Raw genomic sequence first — 25,105 nt, 5'->3', positions numbered from 1 at the left:
CTTGACGAGGTAGCGTGTGATAAAGTGCTTAATTCTGCTCTACATGTTGTGCATAAAGGAAATGCTTCCTCAGGAGCTATGGCAAATTATTCAATCATAGGTAAGAAAAGGATGAGGCAAAAAATGGTATTTTCCATGATGGTAAAGATTCTCAGTGATTCACAGGAGGCCCCTTATACACTAAATTCCTGGCAGGGTCTCCTCCTACAACAGCACCGCACAAGTAGCAAGGGCAACTGTATAAGGGACCGGTATTTATGGGCTATTAGGCACGCATACAATGGGAGGATTCCCTACACTGAACAAACCAGCATTTTAATAGTGGTCCTATGCAACATTTTCTATCATAAAGACTACTTTCTAATTGTTGATAGTGGCATAGAATTACCCTTTAGATTACATTTATATGGTTCATGAAGCACTACCTTCCTAAGCTCCTCTGAATCACTGTGAATCTTTACCATCATTGAGAATACCACTTTCTGCCTCATCCTTTTCTTACCTATGATTGAATAATTTGCCATAGCTCCTGAAGAAGCGTTTCCTTTACACACAACATGTAGAGCAAGAATTGAGCACTTTATCACACGCTACCTCGTCAAGTTCTATAACTTTCAAGAGTGATCAGTCCGGTCTTTTGGGGTTTTTGACTATATTGTGTATAGGTGGTGTGTTATGCGTGCTCGCAGGCTTTTTTTTGTAAATGAATTATATGAGGAACCTATGTAATTGTTTTGATTTTAAATTCGTAATAAATATTAATTTTTTATAAGACTGTGTTATGCCTAAAAAGTCCATCATCTGAAAATCATAAAATTCTCCTATTCAAAATATTGGGACGTGGCAAATTTTAACCTAGTATCGCATCCACAGCACCAATCTGTGGAGATACGAATTCTTAATTTGGCTATAGATGGGAAGCACGTCTACATCGTGCCACCACCCCATTTGGGGTCATACTATTTTAACTATAAGGGGTTTCATAGTATTGTGTTAATGGAGGTGGTGTCAGAACAATGTGAGTTCCTCTATGTGGACATGGGGAAGAATGGCCGGATGTTGGATGGAGGAGTCTTCGCCCAGACAGAGTTTTACCAACGGCTCCAGAGTGGTGGCCTGGGATTGCCACCTGATATGGACAACGTTGATGGACTCCCGTTTGTCTTTCTTGCTGATGAAGAGTTTGGTCTGGGCGAGCACCTGATGAGGCCATCCCCCAGAGGACCCTCACCCTGGATAGGAGGGTTTTTAACTACACAAGAAGAGTCGTGGAGAATGCCTTCGGGATAACAGCCAGCTGGTTCCGCCTGTTTCTGACAGCCATACACATGGTGGAGTATAAACTCAACCACATAATCTTGTGCTGCTGCATATTGCAAAACTTTTTACGTAAAAATTCACACAATTATCTTGCCTCAGTTGGGCCTGAGGCCAGACTTACTTCCAATCCTCTTACGGGCCTGGATACTGGCCGTCCTGGCTTGGCACCCCAAAGCGCCCGTGAAGTTTGGGAGAAATATGTTAATTATTTTACGGGTAGGGGGGCCATTGCAATGCCAGACAATGTCTAATTTTTAATAGTAAAAAAAAAAGATCTGATAAAATCTTTTAAAAATTCTTTATTGCTCCAAAAATAGCTGTCTCCTAGTGCACTTGTAGTGCCAAGTGGATTTTCCTTTAGTAAAAAAGCCCCATTGTCACTGTAAACACAAAATTACTTACAAAACTGGTATTGAGCATTGAAAGAAGAGGCCACACATTGTTGATTATCAACATTTTTACACAACTCTGGAACTTGCAAAGTTCAACGTATAAAAACTGAAGGCAATATCAGACATTATAGTGTCAAAAATGTCTTGATATTGCCTTCATCAGATGGGGTGATGTCACCCCTGTAAAAGCCAAATTTTGAAGATGCACACAAATTGGGAGTCCAAATGGGTATTTCCCTCCTGATCCCATGCCTAATGTAAACGTGCTATCTCCCATCATGGGGGATCAACAGGCGTGTTTTGGGGGTGCAACCCCTTCCTCTCACCTACTAGAGTTACGAGGAAGGGGTTGCACCCACAAAACGCGTACATTGAGATCCCCTGATGGCAGATAGCACATGTTGACACACCGTGTGCATCTTCAAAATTTGGCTTTTAAAATGTACAAAAAAAAATTGGTTTAGTCCAACAAATGGGAAAATGGATGGGATTTGAAAGGAATTTATATTCTCCCCAACACATCTGTCATGTTCTTCATTTGTTGTTCCATAACATTCAGTTTCTACCTTATAATGTCTATTTCACCATTCCACACCATGATGTTGTGGATGAGCCTTTGGGCGCTGTCACTTGTGAAAGGTTCAGCTTGCTCTTCAACACCCAGAACATCACCTAAAAATTGGTTTAAAAACATGTATTATAAATATGCAGGCATACATAGATTACCTGAAGCTGGGTTGTCAGACACTCACCTGTTTGGGTGACAATCTCGCCCACTTTCTCCACCTCTCCTTCCTCCAGATCCTTGGTGGGTCTTGGGCTGATTTCCCCTTCTTGGTGATGTGGGGGGTCCCTGGTGTCCTCTGAGTGGTGTCCGCCGAGTCTTTTCTCCCCTATGAGAATGAAACAAAAGGTATACTTAGCACACAGATATTTGAGTCCAGAAATAGGAATATGAAACATTGCTGGGAAGTGGGGTACAATTGTCTGTTTTGGGCACAGTTCCAAGCTGAAGACATGATTTTTTACCTTACCAAAGCTGAAATACTTACCTTTTTTTGACAATTTTCACACATGGAGACACCCCAAGTACCCACTGGAGCACCTGTGTGGGACACGTTAAAGAGTTTGTTCTTGTGTCCCACACTAGTGCTCCTGAGTCCAGATGTGTAAACAGCTGCTGAGTGTCCTCTCCTTACATTACACTGAATCAAGCTTGCATTTCATTCTATTTACAAGCACATCTAGACAGCAATGTACAAAACTTAATTTTATACAAATAGACATGACCAAATGTATTTAACCTATATCTGCCCAAAACATCGTATTTAATGGGCGAACGATGTTTCCTACGACCGATTACTGTGCCCACGAACATGAAATTTACCATTTTAAAATGTACAACAGTAAAGAAAAGCACATGGCGCAGCATGCAAGTAATAATAATGATAGGAACACATGACAAGTACTTACATTTTAGAAGCACTCTCTTTATTCTTCTATACTGATCCAGCTCCCTCAGTTTCAGGTCAGACCAGAGTTTCCTTATTTGCTCCTTGGAGCGTCGTACCCCAAAATTCTGCCACAGACTCATTACAACTTTTGTCATGATCTTGGCCTTTCGCAAATTAGGTATGGTCCATGCTTCCCATCATAGTTGTTCCTCCGTGAGATGTACACCATCTCCACCATCTCTTCAAAGGCCATATTGGAGGCCTCAAATCTCCTCCTTCAGGATCGTGTAGTTTTAGGCTCCGGGCTTTTCTCCTCCTCATTACTGGAATAATTTCCACATACCTGCTCTTTATCCACCATGTTGCTCCTACTGCGTGCCGAAGAGAGAAGGGGCGGCGACGCGGGTGGAGTTTCACGCATGCACAGTCTATATCAAGCTAACACGCATGTGTCGTACGTACGACCTGTGTGTGGAGGAAGGACGAACAGAAGTGGCGAGCGTCCTAAACGAAGGTAAAATTTTAACTTGGCCCATCACAGTGGCCTATACTGCTTCAAGATTGAGGCCTATATTGGGATATGATAATGAGAGTTTAGGCTGACATTAGTGTTTTTGTCTTGTGTATTGTCTTACAGCAAAGATGAATCACTTTAAGGACCCAGAATTCATGGCCAGTTTTATAGACAGATACAGGGAGATGAGGAATTTGTGGGAGGTGAAACAGCTTATATTATAATAAACAAGCTAGGAGGTCATCACTGGAGAAACTTCTGGAATTTGTGAAGACTCGGGTCCCAGATGCAAACATGAAGTTTTTGGACAATAAAATTGGGATCTTGAGGAACATGTATAAGAAGATGCATAATATAATCCAGACATCACTCAGATCAGGAGCAGCAGCAGCGCAAGTGTATGTACCCAGGCTGTTGTACTTCAACAAACTGCAGTTTCTGGACGACCAGACTGAAGCCAAGGAATCACTTTCTACCCTTCCCTGCAGCCTTCCCTCCACCCTTCCCTCAACCCCAGCAGAGGCTGATGAGGAACAACCTGGGCCTTCCATCCTGGAAGAAGTTGATGCGCCCGGCTGGAGCCAGGTATATTATTTGTAGACATATTTATTGTCCTGATATTAATGATGTTAACTAGATGTTATAAGTGATAACTAATTGATGTTTTTAGACAAAGTGATTTACATATGAATAGACAGTAGTGGCCAAAATGTTTGGGACAAGAAAGAAAAATGTTCTATTTACTAACATTCAATTTGCAAGTCATGAGCTAAAAATTGTGTGTGATTGATGAAGCAAAAACTTAAACTATGTCTCTTTTTTATACACAGGATGAGCTCAGCCAGGAGGAGGGTCTGGAAAGTGGCAGGCAGGAGCAGACCCTGCCCAGTGACAGCCAGGAGGAGGCCGCAGCCAGTGACAGCCAGGAGGTGACTCTGCCCAGTGACAGCCAGGAGGTGGGCGGGCCCAGTGTCAGCCAGGAGGTGGCTGGCCCCAGTAGGAGCCTCTCCCAATCCCAGGTGCCTCCCCTCCGCCTTCAAACAAAAAGGCCCAGGAAGGGGACGAGGACGGAGGAGGCAGCACTGGGCCTCATTAGGGAAACGAGTGATGTGTTCAGAGGCCCCCCCAGATGCTGAAGAGGCCTATGGCTGCTATATAGCCACAAGATTGTTGAAATTGGAGGAGGGCCAACGCTTACTCTGTGAGCAAATTATTTTTGAGGGCCTTCAGAAGGGGTTGAGGGGCCAGCTGACAGAGAACAGCCACATATATGATCTCACCCATCCTCCTCCTCCTCCTGCCACAAGTCCACCACCAGAGCCACAGCCTCCAAGGAAGGCTGCAGGGAAGGCTGCAGGGAAGCTTATAGGGAAGGTTGCAGTCTGACAAAAGACGCAGGCTGGTGTAGTACCACAGCCTGGTATCATCATATAGATATCATCTGCTGCTGGTCCTGATCTCGGGGAGTCCTGGACCAGATTGGGCTCAAAATTATATGGACTCCTCAAGATAAAATTTTTTGTTTACACAGATTTGATGTGTGCCCTGGGGCCAAACGGCTTCACAAATTCCAAAAGTTTCTCCAGCCTTGCCTTCCTCTTTATTTTGTTAACCAGAATAAATTGATATTTTATTTTGAGAAAATACTTGCCTATATGTGTTTTTATTAAAATAGGACAGATTGTTTGTGAGTAGGCAGGTACATTTCAAAAAGACAATGTCAAATTAACAAGGGACACCAACCAGCCTCCTCGAGGTTACAAAATACAAGATAATAATGTTATTGTGGTAACGTGACACACCAAAAAAAAAATATATGGAGATCACTAGAAAATTATTTTGCAATAATGAAACAAAAGGAGATCTTGATGAAAAAAAAATGACTATAAAAAATAATTCTCAACATTATTTTGGAGATCTGGCTTTAAAATAATAAAAGATTATTCATGAGATCATGACAAATAATAAAGAAAAAAGTTTGTGAGAATATCAGCAGCAAAACAAGTTCATTCTTCTGGCATTATAAAGCACAAAAGAATGCGCTGCATTAAACGATCACAGATTTTGCAGCGTGAGGAATGTGCTATCTCCATTCCGAATGCTAGTTTTACCAGACCGAGCGCTTCGGTCTTGTACTTGCTTCTGAGCATGTGCCGTGTAGAATAATTATATTAATTTGGCTTTATAATCAAGATCTGTAAGTATGCAGTCTGAGTTCCCTTTTATGCTTTGACATTGAAAAAGCTCACTCAACTCAGCATAACATGAATCTTGAAATAGCTAGGTTGTGTGCATGTCATTTTTGTACCAGTTGTTCTCCATGTACAGAGTTAACGACTAAAGGTCAGTAGGTCAGTGGTTTCACAGATAAGAATATACTCAGAGTATCTGTCATAGACTTTATTGTAAAGATCTTTTTAAAAGTAAAAACATATATTATCTATAATATAGTTAGTTATTTGATATAGTTATTTAATTAGTTAGCTAGATTGAGTTTGTGTGAAGTAATATATATTTACATATATCCAATTATAGTTTAATATGCATTTGTAAGGTTTGGTACAGAATTGCATTTCTGTAGCTTAAAGTATATCCATTACAAGAATTCGGCCATTTGGAAAGGTCATTCACCTTGAGTTTTTTATAAGAATCTGTTGTGTGTTACTGACAATCAAAGAAGCTTAAGAGACGTGTCAGCTGTTGGTAAAGAGAATATTTAGAATAATCACGAATATGATCATTTCATATTTAGTTCTAGCTATATATGGTTATGGCTATAGCTTGCTGACTAGTAGATTTGGAATTGTATAAAAACCAGTGTGACACTAGGCTAGTGGCACGACACGACACACCACTACACTACACACACTACACATGTCCTTTACTCACACACAGAAGGACTTCACTACTTTTTAACACACACAAAGAAGGACACACGCATCCTTACACTACAGAAGACATTTTGTTTACATTAGGCCTATACACAGCCTACCTCACAAACAGCTGCTAGAGCAGACATCTCTCTGACATAGAGAAGCACAGACGGAGCTGAAACATCTCTTGAACTTTTTTGATACAAGTTTTTGTTCCTATTATCTTTTGTTTTACTACATCAAGCTGTAAGAAGAATTTAACTTTGTAAATATTTTCAAGTTGTTGCCAAGTGTGACCAAATAAACTCACACTTTGTTTTAAGACAGCCTGGCTACTGAACTTTTGAACAAAATGCCTAAGACACTGTTGACATAACACGTGTCTGTGAGAAGAGAAGGTTTTTTCACTCTCTCTACTATATTTTTACATTGGCGATTGCCAGCCAGTCCAGTTTTTTTTTCCCTGATCCTCGAACAAGGGGGGAGACTAACACATTTTCATGATTGATCAAGCCTCGTGAAAAAAACGATCAAAGAACCTAGAAAGAGGCGTTTGTGTTCCATCAGATGAGGTTGAAAGGTCCAAGGAACTGAGCCAGCTAAAGACGAGAAATTCTTCTAAATAAGATATGGCAGGGCGTGGCCTGACGCATGGAGTGAGAGGACGTGCTGTTCCACAGCTCCCGGATTCCGCGGCTCTACAGGGCAATTCTGAACCGATTCAGGCTGTATAAACTACCCCGATGGGGAAAGCTAAGTACCGGGACCAACAGGGAACGGGGGGTTCTCGTCAAGGAGGGGATTTGGGGAACTTTTTCACTCGATCTTCGGCCGCGGCCCAGCGCCAGCCGAGATCCAAGATGGCGCCGGCGCCTCCGTCCCCGACCGGCTCCCAGTCAGCCCTGGACACTATGGCCTGCTCACAGGCATCTCACACTACCCCTGTGCCCCCAGCTTCCCCCACCAGCCTCCCCAGGTGCCGATCCACTGCATCCATAGGATCAGAGGATGTATGGGATCTAGAATCCCAGATGAGATCCCTGCACAACTACATGCGGTCTCTCCCTACCAAGGCTGAGTTTGAGCAGTGTGTGCACCGCATAGAAAAAAACTATAAACAGGAGATTTCTGAGCTTAAAAGGGACATTGGTGTTCGCTTTGAGGACATTGAAGCCACAACAGAGACACTCCATGCCTCTGTTCAGAAACATGAGGAAATACTTAACTCCCACACAACCATGCTGCAACACCTTGCGTTTCAACAAGATGACATCGAGAACAGAAACAGGCGTAATAATATTCGCATACGCGGCATTCCTGAATCTGTGGAACCCAAGGACTTGAGGGCAGCAGTGACGGCCATTTTCAATCAGCTCCTACAATTACCCAAAGATAACCCACTTGAACTAGACCGGGTCCACAGGACCTCAGGTCCCAGGAATCCTAAACCCTTCATTCGTTTGAGACACACTCTGCAGAGTGCACTTTTACAACATTAAGGAATCCATCATGCGGGCAGCCAGCGTGCAGGACTCTATCCTTTTCAATACCACCCCCGTGATGCTATTACCTGACCTTTCACGTTTAACCCTGACCATGCGGAAGGCTCTGAAGCCTCTCACACAGCTTCTCCAATCACGCCAAATAAAATACCAATGGCGCTTTCCCTTTCAGCTACGGGTGCACCATGAGGGTAAGACTGCCACATTCCGCATGCTGGGTGACCTCTCTGCATTCCTGGGCACCCTGGAGTTGCCACAGGTGTCTTTACCAGATTGGCCTTTCTCTCCAACTACACCAGGCCTGCCGTACATCCCTCAGTGGCAGAAACACAGCCGCAAACGCCGTCCTGGATCCTCACCCCGCATAGACCCTGATGACTGATGCTATATGGTCCGGCTGGTCTCCTATTGTTTTTTCCTCTACCCGAGTAGGAATGCCTACTACACCACCTTGGATCTTTAAGGACTTCCATCTCTCGAGCCTCTACAGATAGCCTTCACTTTTCCACACCTCTCCCAGCAAGCAGTTCCTGTTACTGGTTTTTCTTCAGTTGGAAGACAGAAACCTTTTCCTTAATGTTATGGTTACCCATGTTTGGGGCCCTTATGCTTTAGAAGATACCAGGTTTCTCTGCTAAAAATGGCTCAAAGGCTCATAAGCTGCATCAGGAAGATCCTCTTTGGCCTCATGGGACTGCTGCGGTCCTCACCTGTTGTGAAGCTGATCCCACTGCTCTTCCAGTCTCGTCAGGCCGGAGGTTCCTGACTACTACTGTTGAACTACCTTTTTTCCTTTTTGCCTGGGACTGGTGTACCTGTTTGCACTCTACTGTTGCTCTCATGGCACACCCAATTGTTTAGAATGTTGTATTAACCCATGCTTTTCCCCCCATTGTGTCTCTGATTTTGAAATATTACTATCTATATTTATATATGCTAATTACGCTTACAAGTACAGCCCAGATTAACCCACATATTATTGGCCCTGTGGTTCCCGGGGCTCCGGGAGCTCCCGCCATGCTAGACACTAACCCCCCCTTAGGAATACTCGGTGCCCCCACTTGGCACCGTTCCATGGTTTACAGATACTCTATACCTTACAGTTTTTTGTTTTGTTTTCTATCTTCTTTATTTCCCTTCTCCCAACTTTTGTTTAACTGGTGCCACCTAGTGGCCTACCTTATCACAACCAGTACACTGTTTAATTTGCTAGGATTAGGGTTCCGGGCTCCCTCTTCTGACCTTTTCAGGTCAGACTGTACTATCAATTGGACAATCACGGATACTGGGACCCTCTTCCGTTCTCCGCTCTCTCCCCTCTTTCTCTCTTCTCTCTTGATCCTTCCTGATATCTCTTTCATTCCTCCTCTACCTTGTCCCGCCCTCTCCCCCACACCTATCCCCTTCCCTCAAATGTTCCCTTCCCCTTCCACTCCTCCGCTGACTGGGGCGGCTTTTCGAGGGACTCTCGTTGTTTCTTTTTTCTCCCCCTTCCCTTCATACCCACCTTGACATGACCGCTACTCCACCACTTAATCTAGCTTCTTACAATTGTAGAGGCTTTAATACCCCAGAAAAACGTAGCCAGATCCTCTATCACTTCCATAAACAGAAAACTAATATTCTCTTATTACAAGAAACCCATTTCAGGACCGATTCCATACCCATGATGCGCAGTCGATTCTATACCACTTGGTTTCACAGTACCAACCCGCTGCAAAGTCCAAGGGGGTTTCGATCGCGTTTCATAGGTCTTTTCACCCTGAGGTTATTGACTCATATATTGATGATCACGGTCGTTTTATATTTCTCAAACTAAAAATTAATAATTTTCTCTTTACAGTCGCCAACATCTACGCTCCAAACACAGATCAGGCGTGCTTCCTATCATCCACTCTTGCCAGACTGACCTCTTTTGGAGGTTCTAGTGTTATCGTTGGAGGAGACATCAATGTGGCCCTTTCCCCGTCTGCCGACACCTCTACTGGTAAGTCTTCCATGTCCACGACCTTACTCTCACACATAAAATCTCTTTTACATTCTTGTCAATTAGTGGACGTGTGGCGCATACATCACCCTACTGACAGGGATTTCACATACTTCTCTATAGCACACAACTCATATAGCAGACTGGACTATTTTCTCATCTCCCAATCCCTCCTAGACACACCCTTACTAACCTCTATAGGACATGCTCTTTGGTCTGACCATGCCCCTGTATATCTGTCTTTTGCCCGACCCCCACAGATACGTAAGGGGCACTCCTGGCGCCTCAATGATAATCTCTTACGAGACTCAGTATGCATCGCTGAAGTTACTAAAGCAATTCACAACTTTAAAATCGACCACATGGCAGATACAACTTCCCCACTTAACCAATGGGAGGCGCTGAAGTGTGTGGTCAGGGGCGTCCTAATCCAGAACGGCTCACGTCTGAAAAAGATTAGGTCTGACGACATCAAGCGCCTCCTGACCAACATTTCAGATCTTGAATCCCTACACAAATCAAATCTGGACCCCTCCATTTTTGTGGCCCTTTCCAACTCCCGTCGAGATTTACTCCAATTATTAGATTCTCACTCTCTCATAGCTAGGGATCGCGCCCGAAAATCTTATTACTCTATAGCCAATAAATGCGGCCAACATCTGGCACGGGTTATTCATCCCAGGGCCCCACGTCTTCCCATTCCCTTCATCACCAAACCAGACCAGACTAAAGTTTTTGGTTGCAAAGACATATCCACCACATTTAAAGACTATTATGCCCAGTTATATAACCTGCCGCAACTCTCCCCACCGAGTTCTCTGCCCCCATCCCAAGACCCTATATAATGGAAACGGCACTACCCATGATTGACCCCCAGACGTCCGTGGACTTAGATGATCCTCTGTTGGAACCGGAGTTCCTTGGCGCCATCAAGGAATTAAAACCGGGTAAATGTCCAGGCCCCGATGGCTACTCCCCGAGGTTTTACAAAACCTTCGCACCCTTATTGGTACCGTTTCTCACTAAGGCCTTTAATTCCATAGATGATACCACCCTCCCTTCCAAAACACTCCTCTCAGCCAATGTCTCCATTATACCAAAACCCAATAAAGATCCTTCCCAATGCAGCAGTTGCCGCCCGATATCGCTTTTAAACATTGACCTTAAGCTCTTTGCCAAAATCCTCGCCAATCGTCTCTCTCCTTCTCTCCCCGGGATCATACATAGAGACCAGGTGGGCTTCGTCCCGGGTAGAGAGGCACGAGACAACACCACCAGAACTATTAACCTCATCTCCTATGCCCAACGCCACCATCAACAGATCTGCCTTCTCTCCTTTGATGCCGAGAAGGCTTTCGATCGGGTTAACTGGCGCTTTCTAAAACTTTCCCTTGAGCAAATTGGGCTGGGATCCCCTTTCATCTCCAAAATCATGTCACTCTACTCCAATCCCTCTGCCTCGGTCCTAGTTAATGGTACTCCTTCAGCTGCATTTGACATCTCCAATGGGACTCGCCAGGGATGCCCCCTCTCACTCCTTCTTTTTGCTATAGTAATGGAACATCTAGCATGTGCCATTCGCCAAAATGATTCCTTACAAGGCATACACACGCCTTCCGCACACCATAAACTTGCACTTTACGCCGACGATCTACTCATTTACGCACGCCAACCACATATTACTCTCCCCTCCTTGTTCTCGGAGTTCCAACGTTTCGGAAGTCTGAGCAATTTTAAACTCAATATCTCAAAGACTGATGCGCTTAACATCTCTCTTTCTGCTCCCACATTGTCCTCCCTCAAATCTAACTATACCTTTCACTGGCAGACCAAGGGCATTAAGTATTTAGGCGTAACTATACCGGCTAACCTATCACTCCTCTATACACTGAATTACATCCCCCTCCTCTCTCAACTCCGTAAAGACCTTGCCTCCTGGGGAGACAAACCAATACCCTGGTTTGGACGCATAAACACCCTTAAGATGGACACCTTACCCAAATTGCTCTACCTCTTTCAGACCATCCCGATCATGGTACCCAAACCCTTTTTCTCTACTCTACGCTCTCTCTCCATCCGCTTCCTGTGGAATAAAGGATTATCGAGAATCAAATTTAAGTTACTCACCCGACCAAAACTGCAAGGAGGCACAGGTCTACCTGACTTTGAGCTATATTACAAAGCCACAGTAATGGCACGTATCCTTGATTGGTTCCCGCGACCCTCCCAAAAAGCTTTGGTTATGGCTGAACAGGATATGTCCCCCGTTGACCTCAGGGCTTTACTAAGGGGCTATAAACGCAACTTATCAGTTTTGGCGGATTCATCACCCCTTACCCCTTACCACAGCTGCCCTCATACTTTGGTATAAGAGAGGTCTATGCGAGATCCTATCTTCAGACCCATCTCCCTTATCATCCCTTTTCGATAATCCTGCCTTTCCACAGGGCATAGGGGCTCATGCTATTGGTTCTCTTTCTCGCTCCTCTTGGCCCCAAGCACACTCCTTTATCCGGGCTGACAATGGAACACCAAACATCCCTTCAGGGAATCGAGACTGGCTCACTTCCATACACCTTTCCACCTTCACCAAACATCTTTTCACTTCCTCTCAGACCCATCGCCCCTTGACTGACTTTGAACACCTCAGTTCTATGCAAGAGTTACCTAGACACCTACTCTCACATATCTACAGTCTTATTCATTCTCTTACACAGAAAGACCTCCCCACCTACACTAGAGTATGGTCGGCAGACTTGGGAAAGACCATCTCCAGAGCGGATTGGCAAACTGCATTCCATTTCGCACATAAGTCCTCAATCTCATGCTACTCACAAGAAAAAAATTTCAAGGTCATGGCAAGGTGGTATAGGGACCCCGCCTCTCTACGGAAAATCTTCCCCTCCACTTCAAATCTGTGTTGGCGTTGTTCTATTGCGACAGGGTCGTACCTACATATCTGGTGGGAATGTGATCGGATCCGGCCCTTCTGGAATCAGGTATCCCAGGTTTATGAAAAAATTTACGATGATCCTCTGCACTTGACCCCTGAGATAGCCCTCCTATCTATTTTGCCAGGTTCAATAGCCTCTCAAAAGCGCAATCTTTTACGTTTTTTTTTGTCGGCAGCTCGCCAACTCATACCCCTTTTCTGGAAGACAGCGACTATCCCCCCATTGTCTCTCTGGACCTCCACCATGAATGATATCATGCGAATGGAGGAGATGCTAGCGCTTGATAATGACACCTACGAGAAATTCACAATTTTATGGTCGGTTTGGCAGCGCTTCTCCGCCTCAGACACGTTGTCTTCCTTGCTCCCTGCCTCCTAGATTACAGCTTCCCCTATAAATTTAAGCACAAGCTGATCCCCTGACCATGTCTAGGGATCTGGAGTCCTTCCTTCTCAACTCCAGCCAGCGGAACCCCCTCTCCCTACTCTTCCCTCCTTTCCCCCCCCTCTTTTCTTTTCTGTTCTTCTTCCCCCCAATCCTTTTCCTAATTATTCTGTTCTCTTTCTTCCTGACCTTTTATTCTGATACTTGACATGATCCACTTATGTCAAAATTTACATAATAATTATCAGCTTAGCTGTGGGCGATAGCCATTTTGCTCGCTGATTGATCTCTCAATATGCTTTCCTTTATGTCAAATGTATTAACTCTTTTGTTGTTCTATAACAATAAAAATATTTTCAACCCTAAATAAGATATGGCATCTGATAATCAAATATGGAGGAACAACAAGCTCCAAGAAGAAACTAAGTAAAGAACCTAGAAGGAGGCGTTTGCGTCAGATGTGGACAACAGTTCAATAACAGTCGAGGGTGAGTTTTTCTATGTCTGTTTTCTCACCTCTAGCCAAAGTTTGTAACTTTGAAAGAAAAAAAAAAGGAAGACCCAGCCTACGAAGTTGATTGTCAAGGCCATTTGGACGATATGCTTCAAGTTATTTTTGGAAATCCAGGACTTTGTTTGTGAAAACGTAACGTTACGTACGTGAAGATTTCTGCCAAGGTTAGTTCCTAAGAAGGTGAGAAAGTCTCACATAAGAAAATATTGGGTAGTTGCCCAAGAAGAAAAAAAAATGTTGAATCAGGAACTGAGACTTCACGTTATTTGAAAAAGCTGCCATTGTGTACAACTGGCAGAAGTACTCTTTGAGTAAGCTAAGATGAAAGTCGGATTTTGATGTTTGAAGATGGAAAGTCCAAAAACAAAAGGCAAAGAAAAATCAACAGGCAAGCACACTACAGCACACTATAATACAAGGAACAAGGCAAAAAGCAACAAACGAAAGAAGAAGCAACGAACAAAAGAAAACGCAACAAACGAAAGAAAAAGCAACAAACTAAAGAAAAGGCAACGAACAACAAAGTTAAAGGACAGTATTCATCTCTTGTTTTTTTTTAAGTGTACACAAGGACTATCATACTAAACAAGGGGTGAGTGTGTTTGTTTATATAAAAGGGTAACATGGGATGGTTAACATCTCAAGGCTCAGAAGTATTTTCCTGTACGATCGGGAAATTGATACATTCCATATATATGGAGTACAGGAATACATGCAGTAGTAAGGTAATTAAATAATGCCAGAGTGTAAAGAAGTTATTTAATAAGGAAACTAAGTTTAATGCTGCATGTAAATGTTTATGAATATTTTAAGCCCTGAACAACAGAAAATGTGTGTTATTACACGTGGTCATTTTAAAACACATATATAGGGGGCAGAAAAAAGTTTTCAGAGAAAAAGTATTGATTAAGATTGTGGAAAGAACTGTATGAAATTGAGATTATGGAAAATAACATGGTGTTTAGTGTTTTACAAAAATCCTACAGATTTGGTGGTAGAAAATAATAAGTTAAGGATTGAACAATTTTTACAAAAAATTCCAAACTTGGATTTGGTTATTAAAAGTAGTAGATTGTTCTAATTTATTTAAGACTACCCAGAGAAAATATTAAAATATGAAAGTTTTGTTCAATCTAAAAAAATTGCAAAACTAACAATTGTTAAAAGTCTTTGTAAATGAGTATTTCTGGTAAAAGTAAGGACTTTGATTGAGGGAGGAGTTTTCTCGGGGATATGGCCAATCACAGTTTTTGGGCAGGACCCAATCTGTGAGTTTCACGAGATTGTTCTCTAAACAATTTTTTTTGTCATTACTATAATCAGGAAAGTCATATAATGTAGTGTACATGATTTTTGGCAGATGTACAAACACAATATGTTTAAAAAAGTGGTAAAAAGGTTAAACATTTTAAAAACGAAAAACTAGATTGTTACAAAATTGTACAGTGTATTGTATACAAAGCATGTTAGCTAAGACTGACAGTAACAGATCATTCTCTGAAGAGTTTGTGACATGCAAGGAGTGTATTACCAACAGAGAAATGTAGATCAAGTTACACAGACTAGTCGTCATGTCATGACATTTTTTACTTTTGTGGATCAAAACACAACACATTTTTGTGTTAAGTCTTCCAAATATCTGGAAGAGGATTCATTGATGAGAAAAATGCATTTTAAAAGGTATTATTACTTACTAAAGTAATTGTTTTTTTTAAAAAATAAGATTTTTTGGGCCTTAATAACTTTTCTCGAGAGTTCATTGAGATTTTTGCAGACAAAGTATCTGTCTGAGTGAATTTTAATGAATTATATAGGCTTACTGTAGGACAAATATTTTTAATAACAAGAGAGAACTTATATAATAATTTGAAGATCTAAAGAAAGCCCTTATTAATTTAGTATTTTTGATTAATATAGAGATCTCTCTCAGCCATTTTACATTCAAATGTATGTGGGTGATGAGACAAATTCATTGGTATTTATAAAAAAAATGTGTTAGGAGTGCATTGTCCAATGCTACAGATCTGAGACATTGTGGATTTTGCACCATTTGTTTTGAAAACATCTTATGTTACACTAAGGGTGTTATAACAAGGAAAACAGAAGGTGTCAATACACACAGCTTTGTCTAGTGGCAACTGGATGTTAAAAAGATCAGTTGTAGTAGTATATAAATATGGTGGTGACTAAATTGATGCAGTGTGAGGGATAGAGCCACAGTTATATAAATTAAGGAAAAAGTCACTTATTCAACTTTTAGTGGACGCATTGAAAGCTGAAATTAAGACTGCCATGTGTTTAGCAGTCAGAGTGACAGGCATGTGTGGTTGATTCACTCATACTGTATGAGAGGAATGTTTTTGGTTCTGAAAAGAAATTTCAACATGATCAAATTTCTTTCAGAAATAGAATATTTGGGAAAGCCCAACCTAAATTGTCAGTGTAAAGGAAACAATACAATAATCTGGTAAGATTATTCTTTTACAAGATTTAATATTAGTCACAGGATAAAGAGGGGGACTATGACATTTTGTCTTAGAATCAGTACAGACTGATGAAGATAATATTTATTGTAAAAAATAATTGATTCCAACAATAATGGATAGAGTTATTTTTAAATGAAAATATTTTTTTTTGCATATCCAGGTACCTGACTGACTGATTGACTGATTTTTTGGTTTAAGCTAATGAAAGAAATTCTGAACTACTCATTTTAGAACACTTTGTCATCAAACTTCTGAATAATGTTTTATTTGTTTATAGAGCAATCCAAAAGGAAAGAGTAACCTAATACTACAAAGTATTGAGGAATTTGGCAAATCTATATAGATTGATTATATTAGTTTTTTTTCCACCTGCTTCAGAAGGATACAAGGATGTTGTTTTTTTTAGTTAATGTTTCTTTTTGATAAATTAATTGAGCTAATTCTAGAAAAAATTATATTTTTAACAAAAGCTAAGTTGTTGTGAACTTATGTTATATTCCATTGGGGTTGGATTTCAAACCATGGAATCAGATTATGATTTAAAATTTTATAGGACATGTATGCAATTTTAGGTATTTAGTAAAGTTTTTGTTTCTTATCATCTTAAGTACTCAGGTATTGTAGAACGTTTGATTAATATTATAAAGTCTAAATAGGGTAAGATGATTCAAGAAAAATGTAAAGATTGGGTGACTTATTTACCTGCTACAGTTTTAGTTTAAAAACTTTAATATTTTCTAAACATAAGGTTTGTTAACTTTTTTAATCTGTTGTATAGAAAGAAGTGTGGTGGCAAACTTTGCAAACAACAGGTGCAGATATTTCAGAAGTTTGTTCACAAATTATGGCTAGACCTTTGCTAAATTTAAATAGAAATGATGTCTTGAATGAGATTTCTACTTCTTATGAGTATGTTTAGTAATTTATTACAGTAGCTAAAGTTATGGTTAAGAATTATAGATCTGAAGGTACCAGGGATGCAAACAGAGATGTCAATTGGGATGCCAATTGGAAAGATTATTTTGTTATTTTTAAGGTACATTGGAATTCTAATTTTTTTGTTTATTGCATCCTATAGTTATTATATTTATTATCATGATATTATGTATTTTATTTCAAATCTGTATTATGGTTAGAATGAAACGATTTTATAAATTGATTAAGGAAAAAAATGAAAAAAGGTGAAAAAATTATGACAGGTATTTTCAGCCGGAAAATTACTTCTGGCTTATCTGATCCTATGATGAGCTGTGGTACATCTGGAGCAATTGATTCAAAATGTGTATGAAAGGGCCACAAATGGAGTGCGCGTGATTTAGTTAATATAATAAATTATATTCAGGGGGAATTGTAGAATAATTATATTAATTTGGCTTTATAATCAAGATCTGTAAGTATGCAGTCTGAGTTCCCTTTTATGCTTTGACATTGAAAAAGCTCACTCAGCTCAGCATAACATGAATCTTGAAATAGCTAGGTTGTGTGCATGTTATTTTTGTACCAGTTGTTCTCCATGTACAGAGTTAACGACTAAAGGTCAGTAGGTCAGTGGTTTCACAGATAAGAATATACTCAGAGTATCTGTCATAGACTTTATTGTAAAGATCTTTTTAAAAGTAAAAACATATATTATCTATAATATAGTTAGTTATTTGATATAATTATTTAATTAGTTAGCTAGATTGAGTTTGTGTGAAGTAATATATATTTACTTATATCCAATTATAATTTAATATGCATTTGTAAGGTTTAGTACAGAATTGCATTTCTGTAGCTTAAAGTATATCCATTACAAGAATTCGGCCATTTGGAAAGGTCATTCACCTTGAGTTTTTTATAAGAATCTGTTGTGTGTTACTGACAATCAAAGAAGCTTAAGAGACGTGTCAGCTGTTGGCAAAGAGAATATTTAGAATAATCACGAATATGATCATTTCATATTTAGTTCTAGCTATATATGGTTATGGCTATAGCTTGCTGACTAGTAGATTTGGAATTGTATAAAAACCAGTGTGACACTAGGCTAGTGGCACGACACGACACACCACTACACTACACACACTACACATGTCCTTTACTCACACACAGAAGGACTTCACTACTTTTTCACACACACAAAGAAGGACACACCCATCCTTACACTACAGAAGACATTTTGTTTACATTAGGCCTATACACAGCCTACCTCACAAACAGCTGCTAGAGCAGACATCTCTCTGACATAGAGAAGCACAGACGGAGCTGAAACATCTCTTGAACTTTCTTGATACAAGTTTTTGTTCCTATTATCTTTTGTTTTACTACATCAAGCTGTAAGAAGAATTTAACTTTGTAAATATTTTCAAGTTGTTGCCAAGTGTGACCAAATAAACTCACACTTTGTTTTAAGACAGCCTGGCTACTGAACTTTTGAACAAAACGCCTAAGACACTGTTGACATAACACGTGTCTGTGAGAAGAGAAGGTTTTTTCACTCTCTCTACATTTTTACATGCCGTTTTTGGTACGTCGCAACAGCATACAGATGAGCGGGTTTCCTGATAGTAATTAGTTCCGTCGGAAAAATTTAGAACATGTTCACTATCTAAGTCCATCAGAATTTTCGACAGAAAAAGTCCGATGGGCATACACGCAGTCGGAAAATATGATGAAAAGCTCCCATTGGACTTTTTCTGATGGACATTTCGCTTGTGTGTACGCGGCATAAGTCTAAAGATGAAAAACAAAACTTGTCACCGTAGCACTAAGAACTCTCACAGATGCTGACCAAAAATTCTTCAAGTCAAAAGTAGCCATATAATCCGGTCTGGGTGGTGTAGACAATGCTGCCCTTTTAAGACTGGGAATCTTCAAACTGTACAAACAAATAAAATAAAGGGCACAAATGCCTAGTGCATTATCCACAACACTTTATTAAAATATGTAAAATAATAGTATAAACTCACAATATAAATGTAAATGGCAGCATTGTAAATTTCAAGAATCCAAGGGTCAACCCTACGATACATGTCCACTGGTTTAAATGGATGTCTTAAAGCCAGCTGATGTGTTTCAGGGGGTCATGCCCCCTTCCGCAGAACAATTCTCTATGGAGGATGCCAATGGACAGTTTGTATAAATATTTGTAGAAACAGCCATTATTTGAGCTATCCTCAGAGAGGTTTGAGTCCAGAGGAACTGACTCCCTTCTAATTGGAGAATGGCCCGCAGAAGACAAGCCCAGAAATCCCCAGCAAAACTGCCCTGGCAGGAATTCTGAGCTGCCTAGCACTGGGGCAAGGGGTCCAACAGGGGAAGAGATGGTAACCCGTCGAACTGCAAAGTCCTAGACCCGCAGCAATTAAGGGGATAGGAATGGGAGAGATTGAGCCATGGCTCGATACATAGAGCGAATCCTCAGTAAAGGGTACAGAGGTTGGTGGTATGAGGAAATGTTCAGTACCACAGAGACCTAAAGTGTGCTTCGGGTCTAGGAAAACCGTGACGGTATTCTGCAAAGAATCACTGCTATATGATAGAGTTCAGGATGCGGTAGGCTCAGGGGCGGATCCAGGGGTGGAGCAATGGGGCAATTGCCCCCCCAGAAATTAGTTGTGGGTGAGCGGCGGGCCAGTCAGCGGGTGAGTGAACGGGTGGCTCGGCGGGCGGGTGAGTGGGCGGGCAGCTTGGTGGGTGAGCCAGTTGGCAGGTGAGCGTGCGGCTAGCCAATCAGCGGGCCGGCAGGGGAGCAGAGAGATGACATCATCTCTCACCACTCCGCACCCGCCCTGCATCAACGCAGTTCTGCCCTCACTGTGCAGGCAGCAGCGGGCAGCAGAGAGATTACATCATCTCTCTACTGCCTGACTTCACTCTGGGATACAGAAAGTGACAATCCCCACCTTAGCTGGAAAGTGACAATCTGCATCTGGTGACAGGTGACATGGCAAGTGACAATCTGCAATGTGTGGCAGGTGATGTGGCAAGTGACAATTCACGTGTGGCAGGTGACGTGGCAAGTGAAAATCTGCATCTGGTGACAGGTGACGTGGCAAGTGACAATCCGCAACTTGTGGCAGGTGACATGGCAATTGACAATCCGCAACTTGTGGCAGGTGACATGGTAAGTGACAATCCGCAACTTGTGGCAGGTGGCAAGTGACAATCCACAACTTGTGGCAGGTGATGTGGCAAGTGAAAATCTGCAACTTCTGGTAGGTGACGTGGCAAGTGACAATCCGCATCTGGTGGCAAGTGACACACTCAGGGCTCCCACTGATTCTGCAATATGGTGAGTTGAACTATTTCATTTTATATAACAATGTAATAAAAGAAATAATGCGCTTCAATCATCCTGACACGATAACAACCATGGCTCCAGGATGTTTGAAGCGCCAACACCAGCCATTTCCCCAATAAATTGCCTGCAACAAAAATTATTTTCTGGCAGTGCCCCTCCCGAGACTAGACTCTGGATCCGCCCCTGGGTAGGCCTGCACCACATTCAGTCTTTCGTTTGACTAAGATGTCATGGTGAAGGCGAACATGTTTCCCTGGTCATAGATAGCAAAGCAGTGCTGTTCTGGCCGACCTGAAAAACAATCGTGGAGCCTCAATTGGTTTTGTCTAAAAGACATACCTGTATAAAAAGCGTGCTAAGATGTATATTTTATAGAGGACCATCTGCCTCAGCCACGAGTGCCAGATGGACAACCACTGATGCAAAAATCTTGAGTGACATCCAGGAGAGGAAGATAATTAAGGTCATATAATTTATCCAATTGTGTGGGGATTTGGATACCTAAGTATTTGAGTGCACCCTGAGCCCAAGTAAAGGGGAATCTGTCCTGTAGGAAGTCCCACTCCCCAGGGGATAAACATATATCCAGGCACTGAGAATTTGTGGCATTGATTTTGAAATGGTTGTACAAGCAAACTGTTTCAATTTGTCTAATAATGGAAGGCAATTCTGGTGTTTGAAACGTACAAGAACAACTCATCTGCAAATAGGCTCAGTTTATGATGTCTGAAAGGTAGTGCAATGCCTTGAATTGAGGCATTCGAATGTAGAAAGTTGGCTAAATGTTCCGATGCTATAATGTAAAGGAAAGGTGCACTGCCTTTTATTTCAATCTCCTGCCCACAATCCAGTCCCTCATGATGTTCTCCTTGCTGCTTATCCATGATCCAGTCCCACTGACACTATGTCTTGGGCTCTCCATCACCATGGCCAACTCTGCTCCACTTTGAAATGATTGTCTCACTCTCCTGCTTCGATTTCCCTGTTCTATTTCACCCACTCTTGAAACCACAAGCCTGATGTACTTCCCTGAAGAACATCTCTCTCCTTTTACCTTCTCAAACACCAAATAACAATTCTGCCACCCTTTATTCACACACTCTCTTATCCTGTATCCCCAATGATAAGTGCCCAATGTGCCCCCTACTCAGCCAAACCCCCCCCCACACACACACACACACTTTTACAACCATCCCCTATATCCCTTACGCAGCTTTAGGCCTGGGCTCCCCCTGGGCCTGACCATCAACATTCCTCGGGGCTGACCCACTGGTCGACCCACCAAATTCACCCACTGGCCATCCGAGTCCTTCAGTGTACACACTTTTATTTTAACACTCTTACAACTTAATATTGGAAAATGAACAGTGTTGATCCAAGTCATCAGTGCTTTCAAGATGTAACCATAAGGAATTATATTTTGGCCCAAAAATATCCTCCTTCAGTCTCATCTCCCCCATTCCACATCCTCCTCCTCCAGTCCCATCTCTCCCATCCTAAGTCCTCCTCCTTCAGTCACATCTCAACCCATCTCACGTCCTCCTGCTCCAGTCCCACGTCCTCCTGCTCCAGTCCCATCTCCCTCATCCCATGTCATCCTCCTCCTCCAGTTTCATCTTCACCATCCCATGTCCTCCTTCTTCAGTGATATATCCCCCATTCCACATCCTCCTCTTCCAGTCACATCTTTCCCAGCACACAGCACAAGGAGATATCCACCAAAGAGGTCAATACAATTTGTCAGCCTTCCCCACATATATGCATATATATGGGCAGCACAGGGTTAACAATAGGGTCCTGATTATAATACAGTTGTGTCCTAGTCCACACTCACAGGGCAGTACAGTATTAAACTATTGGGCTCTGTCTAGCCTAACAGATGGGCTATATAGCATACTGGCAATACAGGGTTAAACAATTGGATCCTGATTACCCCCCCTTCCCCCCCTCCCCCCTCCTCCCCCTCCCACCCTTTCCTTCCCCCCTCACCCCCTCTCCCCTTCCCCTTCCTCCCCCCCCCCCTTTTTTCCCTCTCACTACGCCAATAATCAATTTTTCCAATTTTTATAACTTTATCATTATTATTATTTTTTACCAACTAGAGTCCGTTAATAGATCCCCTGTGTCCGCCGCGGGGGGAATTGTGTTGGGTTCTGCTGTCCCACTATTTCCGCTAGAGTTGGTGAGCTTGTCCTCAATTTTACCTTGTATGTATTGTGATTTCTGATGATATTTGTGATTAACTATGTTTGCTGCATTATTTATGTATGTAACCATATATGTATGTATTTAGCTAAGCTACTCTAAATTACTTTATAGATATGTTTCTCCTGAAGAAGCGGTTGTAATCGTGAAACCGGTCGAGATTACAACTCCACACACATCCCCCGTAATAAATGTTGCGGGCTTCACTCGCTATATTTAGTGTGGTATTTGTTTTTATGATTGTATGTATTTTCTTTGTGAACTGATATTTTCTACTATTAAAATTTATATATTTTTTAAGAACCGTGTAATTGTAACAATATTATCTGGTGCCGCAATAGTCCCATTCATTAATTAATGGGGGTGTATATGTGAAGAGGCACTAGCAGCAACTGCCCCACAATTCCACCCTCATACCCCTTTTTGTATTCTGTGAAAAACAGAACTATGTATGGACAGAATTCAATTGCTTGACAAGACAGGTTAGAAAATGCATCTAATTATGTTAACTCCTGTATTAAATTTTACCACGTTATAAGCTGTTTATTTGAAAAAAAATGTTTAAAAGTTATTAAATATCTCTTACCTCGATATGTGGGGATACCATAACTCATAATGTCAAGGTCAACAATAAATCCAACACCATCAGGACAAAGTGTGAGGAATTCCGCTGAAAAATGTAAACAATTTCAATTAATAACTAATCTTGGGCAGTAAGCATTTTGAGGCCTTTGTTTTCTTTCAGCATGGTGATTATCAGCTGTGGGGCATGCAGACAAGTTCACAGTGCTAAACCTTTCATCCAATTTCTAAAAAGCTACATTTGTAAATTTCGAAAGCCAGTATAAAGGAATAGTATTGGTAAAAAAAACTTGTGGGTATTACCAAATATTTTTTTTGTATAGGTCTCCTTTAAGGGGTGTGGAAGGGGGTGTGTACTATGCCTACATACTGTTGTTTATAGGTGTCCCTTCTTCTCATCTCAAAAAGTTGGGAGGTATGCAAAACACTGTGTGACTACCCATCACTCCACTTCTGGCCCTTCCAGTCATCAGGCTGGGAATGAGTTCTTTACCATGCTATGTAAAACAAGCTGCACAGAATTTATTCTGTTAGGGTAAACAAAGCACTCAGCTCACCTACTGCTGTCTTTGTTCCTGTTGAGGAGATTTCCAACCATTTATTGTCCCTGTGACAGATAAGAAGTGAGGATAAATCAGAGACACTGGCTTGAGCCCAGGTTCAGACTTGTGTGGGATGCAGGAACGGTGCGATTCCAGAGCCGGTTCCCGCATCGCATCCTTCCCGCAGGCAGTTCACACTGCCTTCTGCAAACCGCTGTGGGTGGCATTACAAAGTTAATGACACCCCAGATCAGTTCACAGATCGCAGTGCGAAGTGTGGATTTGTACAGGAATCCAGTGCAGGGAAAAACAAGTCCCTGCACCTTTTTCTGTGCGAATCCAATGCGAGTTCAGCCATACCATTCTTCCCCACTTTTGAACTTCAGAATGAGGGACACTGGAGGAGTAAAAAGACCTACGGCATGCTATGTCACCGTAAATTGTGGGCGTGGTCAAGCGTCTAGCAGTTGGAGGGGCTTAAGCGATGTGGTTAAATAAAACTTATGCTTCCTTGTACCTATAAAATATGCTTTGATTGTTTTGTCTGAGCCTAACTTAAAGAACTTCATTAAAATAGTCAGAGAATGCATAGCAGAGGCATGGACATAATACAGAAGATGGTCAGAGACTGCAGACATGATACAAGAGATGGTCAGTGACTGCAGACATGATATAAGAAATGGTCAGAAACTGTAGATATCATACAAGAGGTGGTCAGAAACTGCGGACATGATACAAGAGACAATACAGGAGATGGTCAGAGACTGCAGACATGCTCTAAGAGACTGCAGACATGTTCCAAGAGACTGCCAGAGACTGCAGACATGATACAACAGACATGATACAGGAGATGGTCAGAGACTGCAGATATGCTCCAAGAGACTGTCAGAGACTGCAGACATGCTCCAAGAGACTGTCAGAGACTGCAGACATGCTCCAAGAGATGGTCGGAGACTGCAGACATGCTCCAAGAGACGGTCAGAGACTGCAGACATGCTCCAAGAGACTTTCAGAGACTGCAGTTATGCTACAAGAGATGGTCAGTGACTGCAGACATGATATAAGAGGTGCTCAGAGACTGCAGACATGATATAGGAGATGGTCAGAGACTGCAGAC

At 41.9% G+C, this 25,105-nt stretch overlaps 1 protein-coding gene across 8 annotated transcripts in view; it reads right to left on the bottom strand.

Annotated features, from left to right (window-relative positions):
• The window catches only part of LTBP3 (latent transforming growth factor beta binding protein 3), a 1,979,464-nt gene that overhangs the window by 730,867 nt on the left and 1,223,492 nt on the right, over positions 1-25,105 (bottom strand). For 7 of the 8 annotated variants that reach the window (XM_073605046.1, XM_073605047.1, XM_073605042.1 and 4 more), the window contains one exon: positions 23,451-23,534. The exons of the other annotated variant lie outside the window; for it this stretch is intronic. In XM_073605046.1, coding sequence (XP_073461147.1) covers positions 23,451-23,534 — 84 coding nt within the window. The remainder of the gene's footprint in view (positions 1-23,450; positions 23,535-25,105) is intronic. 8 annotated transcript variants of the gene reach the window in all.

The sequence above is a fragment of the Aquarana catesbeiana genome, linkage group LG11 (assembly GCF_042186555.1).
Source record: "Aquarana catesbeiana isolate 2022-GZ linkage group LG11, ASM4218655v1, whole genome shotgun sequence".
In the NCBI taxonomy this organism is placed as follows: Eukaryota; Metazoa; Chordata; class Amphibia; order Anura; family Ranidae; genus Aquarana; species Aquarana catesbeiana.
The sequence above is the reverse complement of the archived record's forward strand: the minus strand, read 5'-3'. Positions and strand labels throughout refer to the sequence as shown.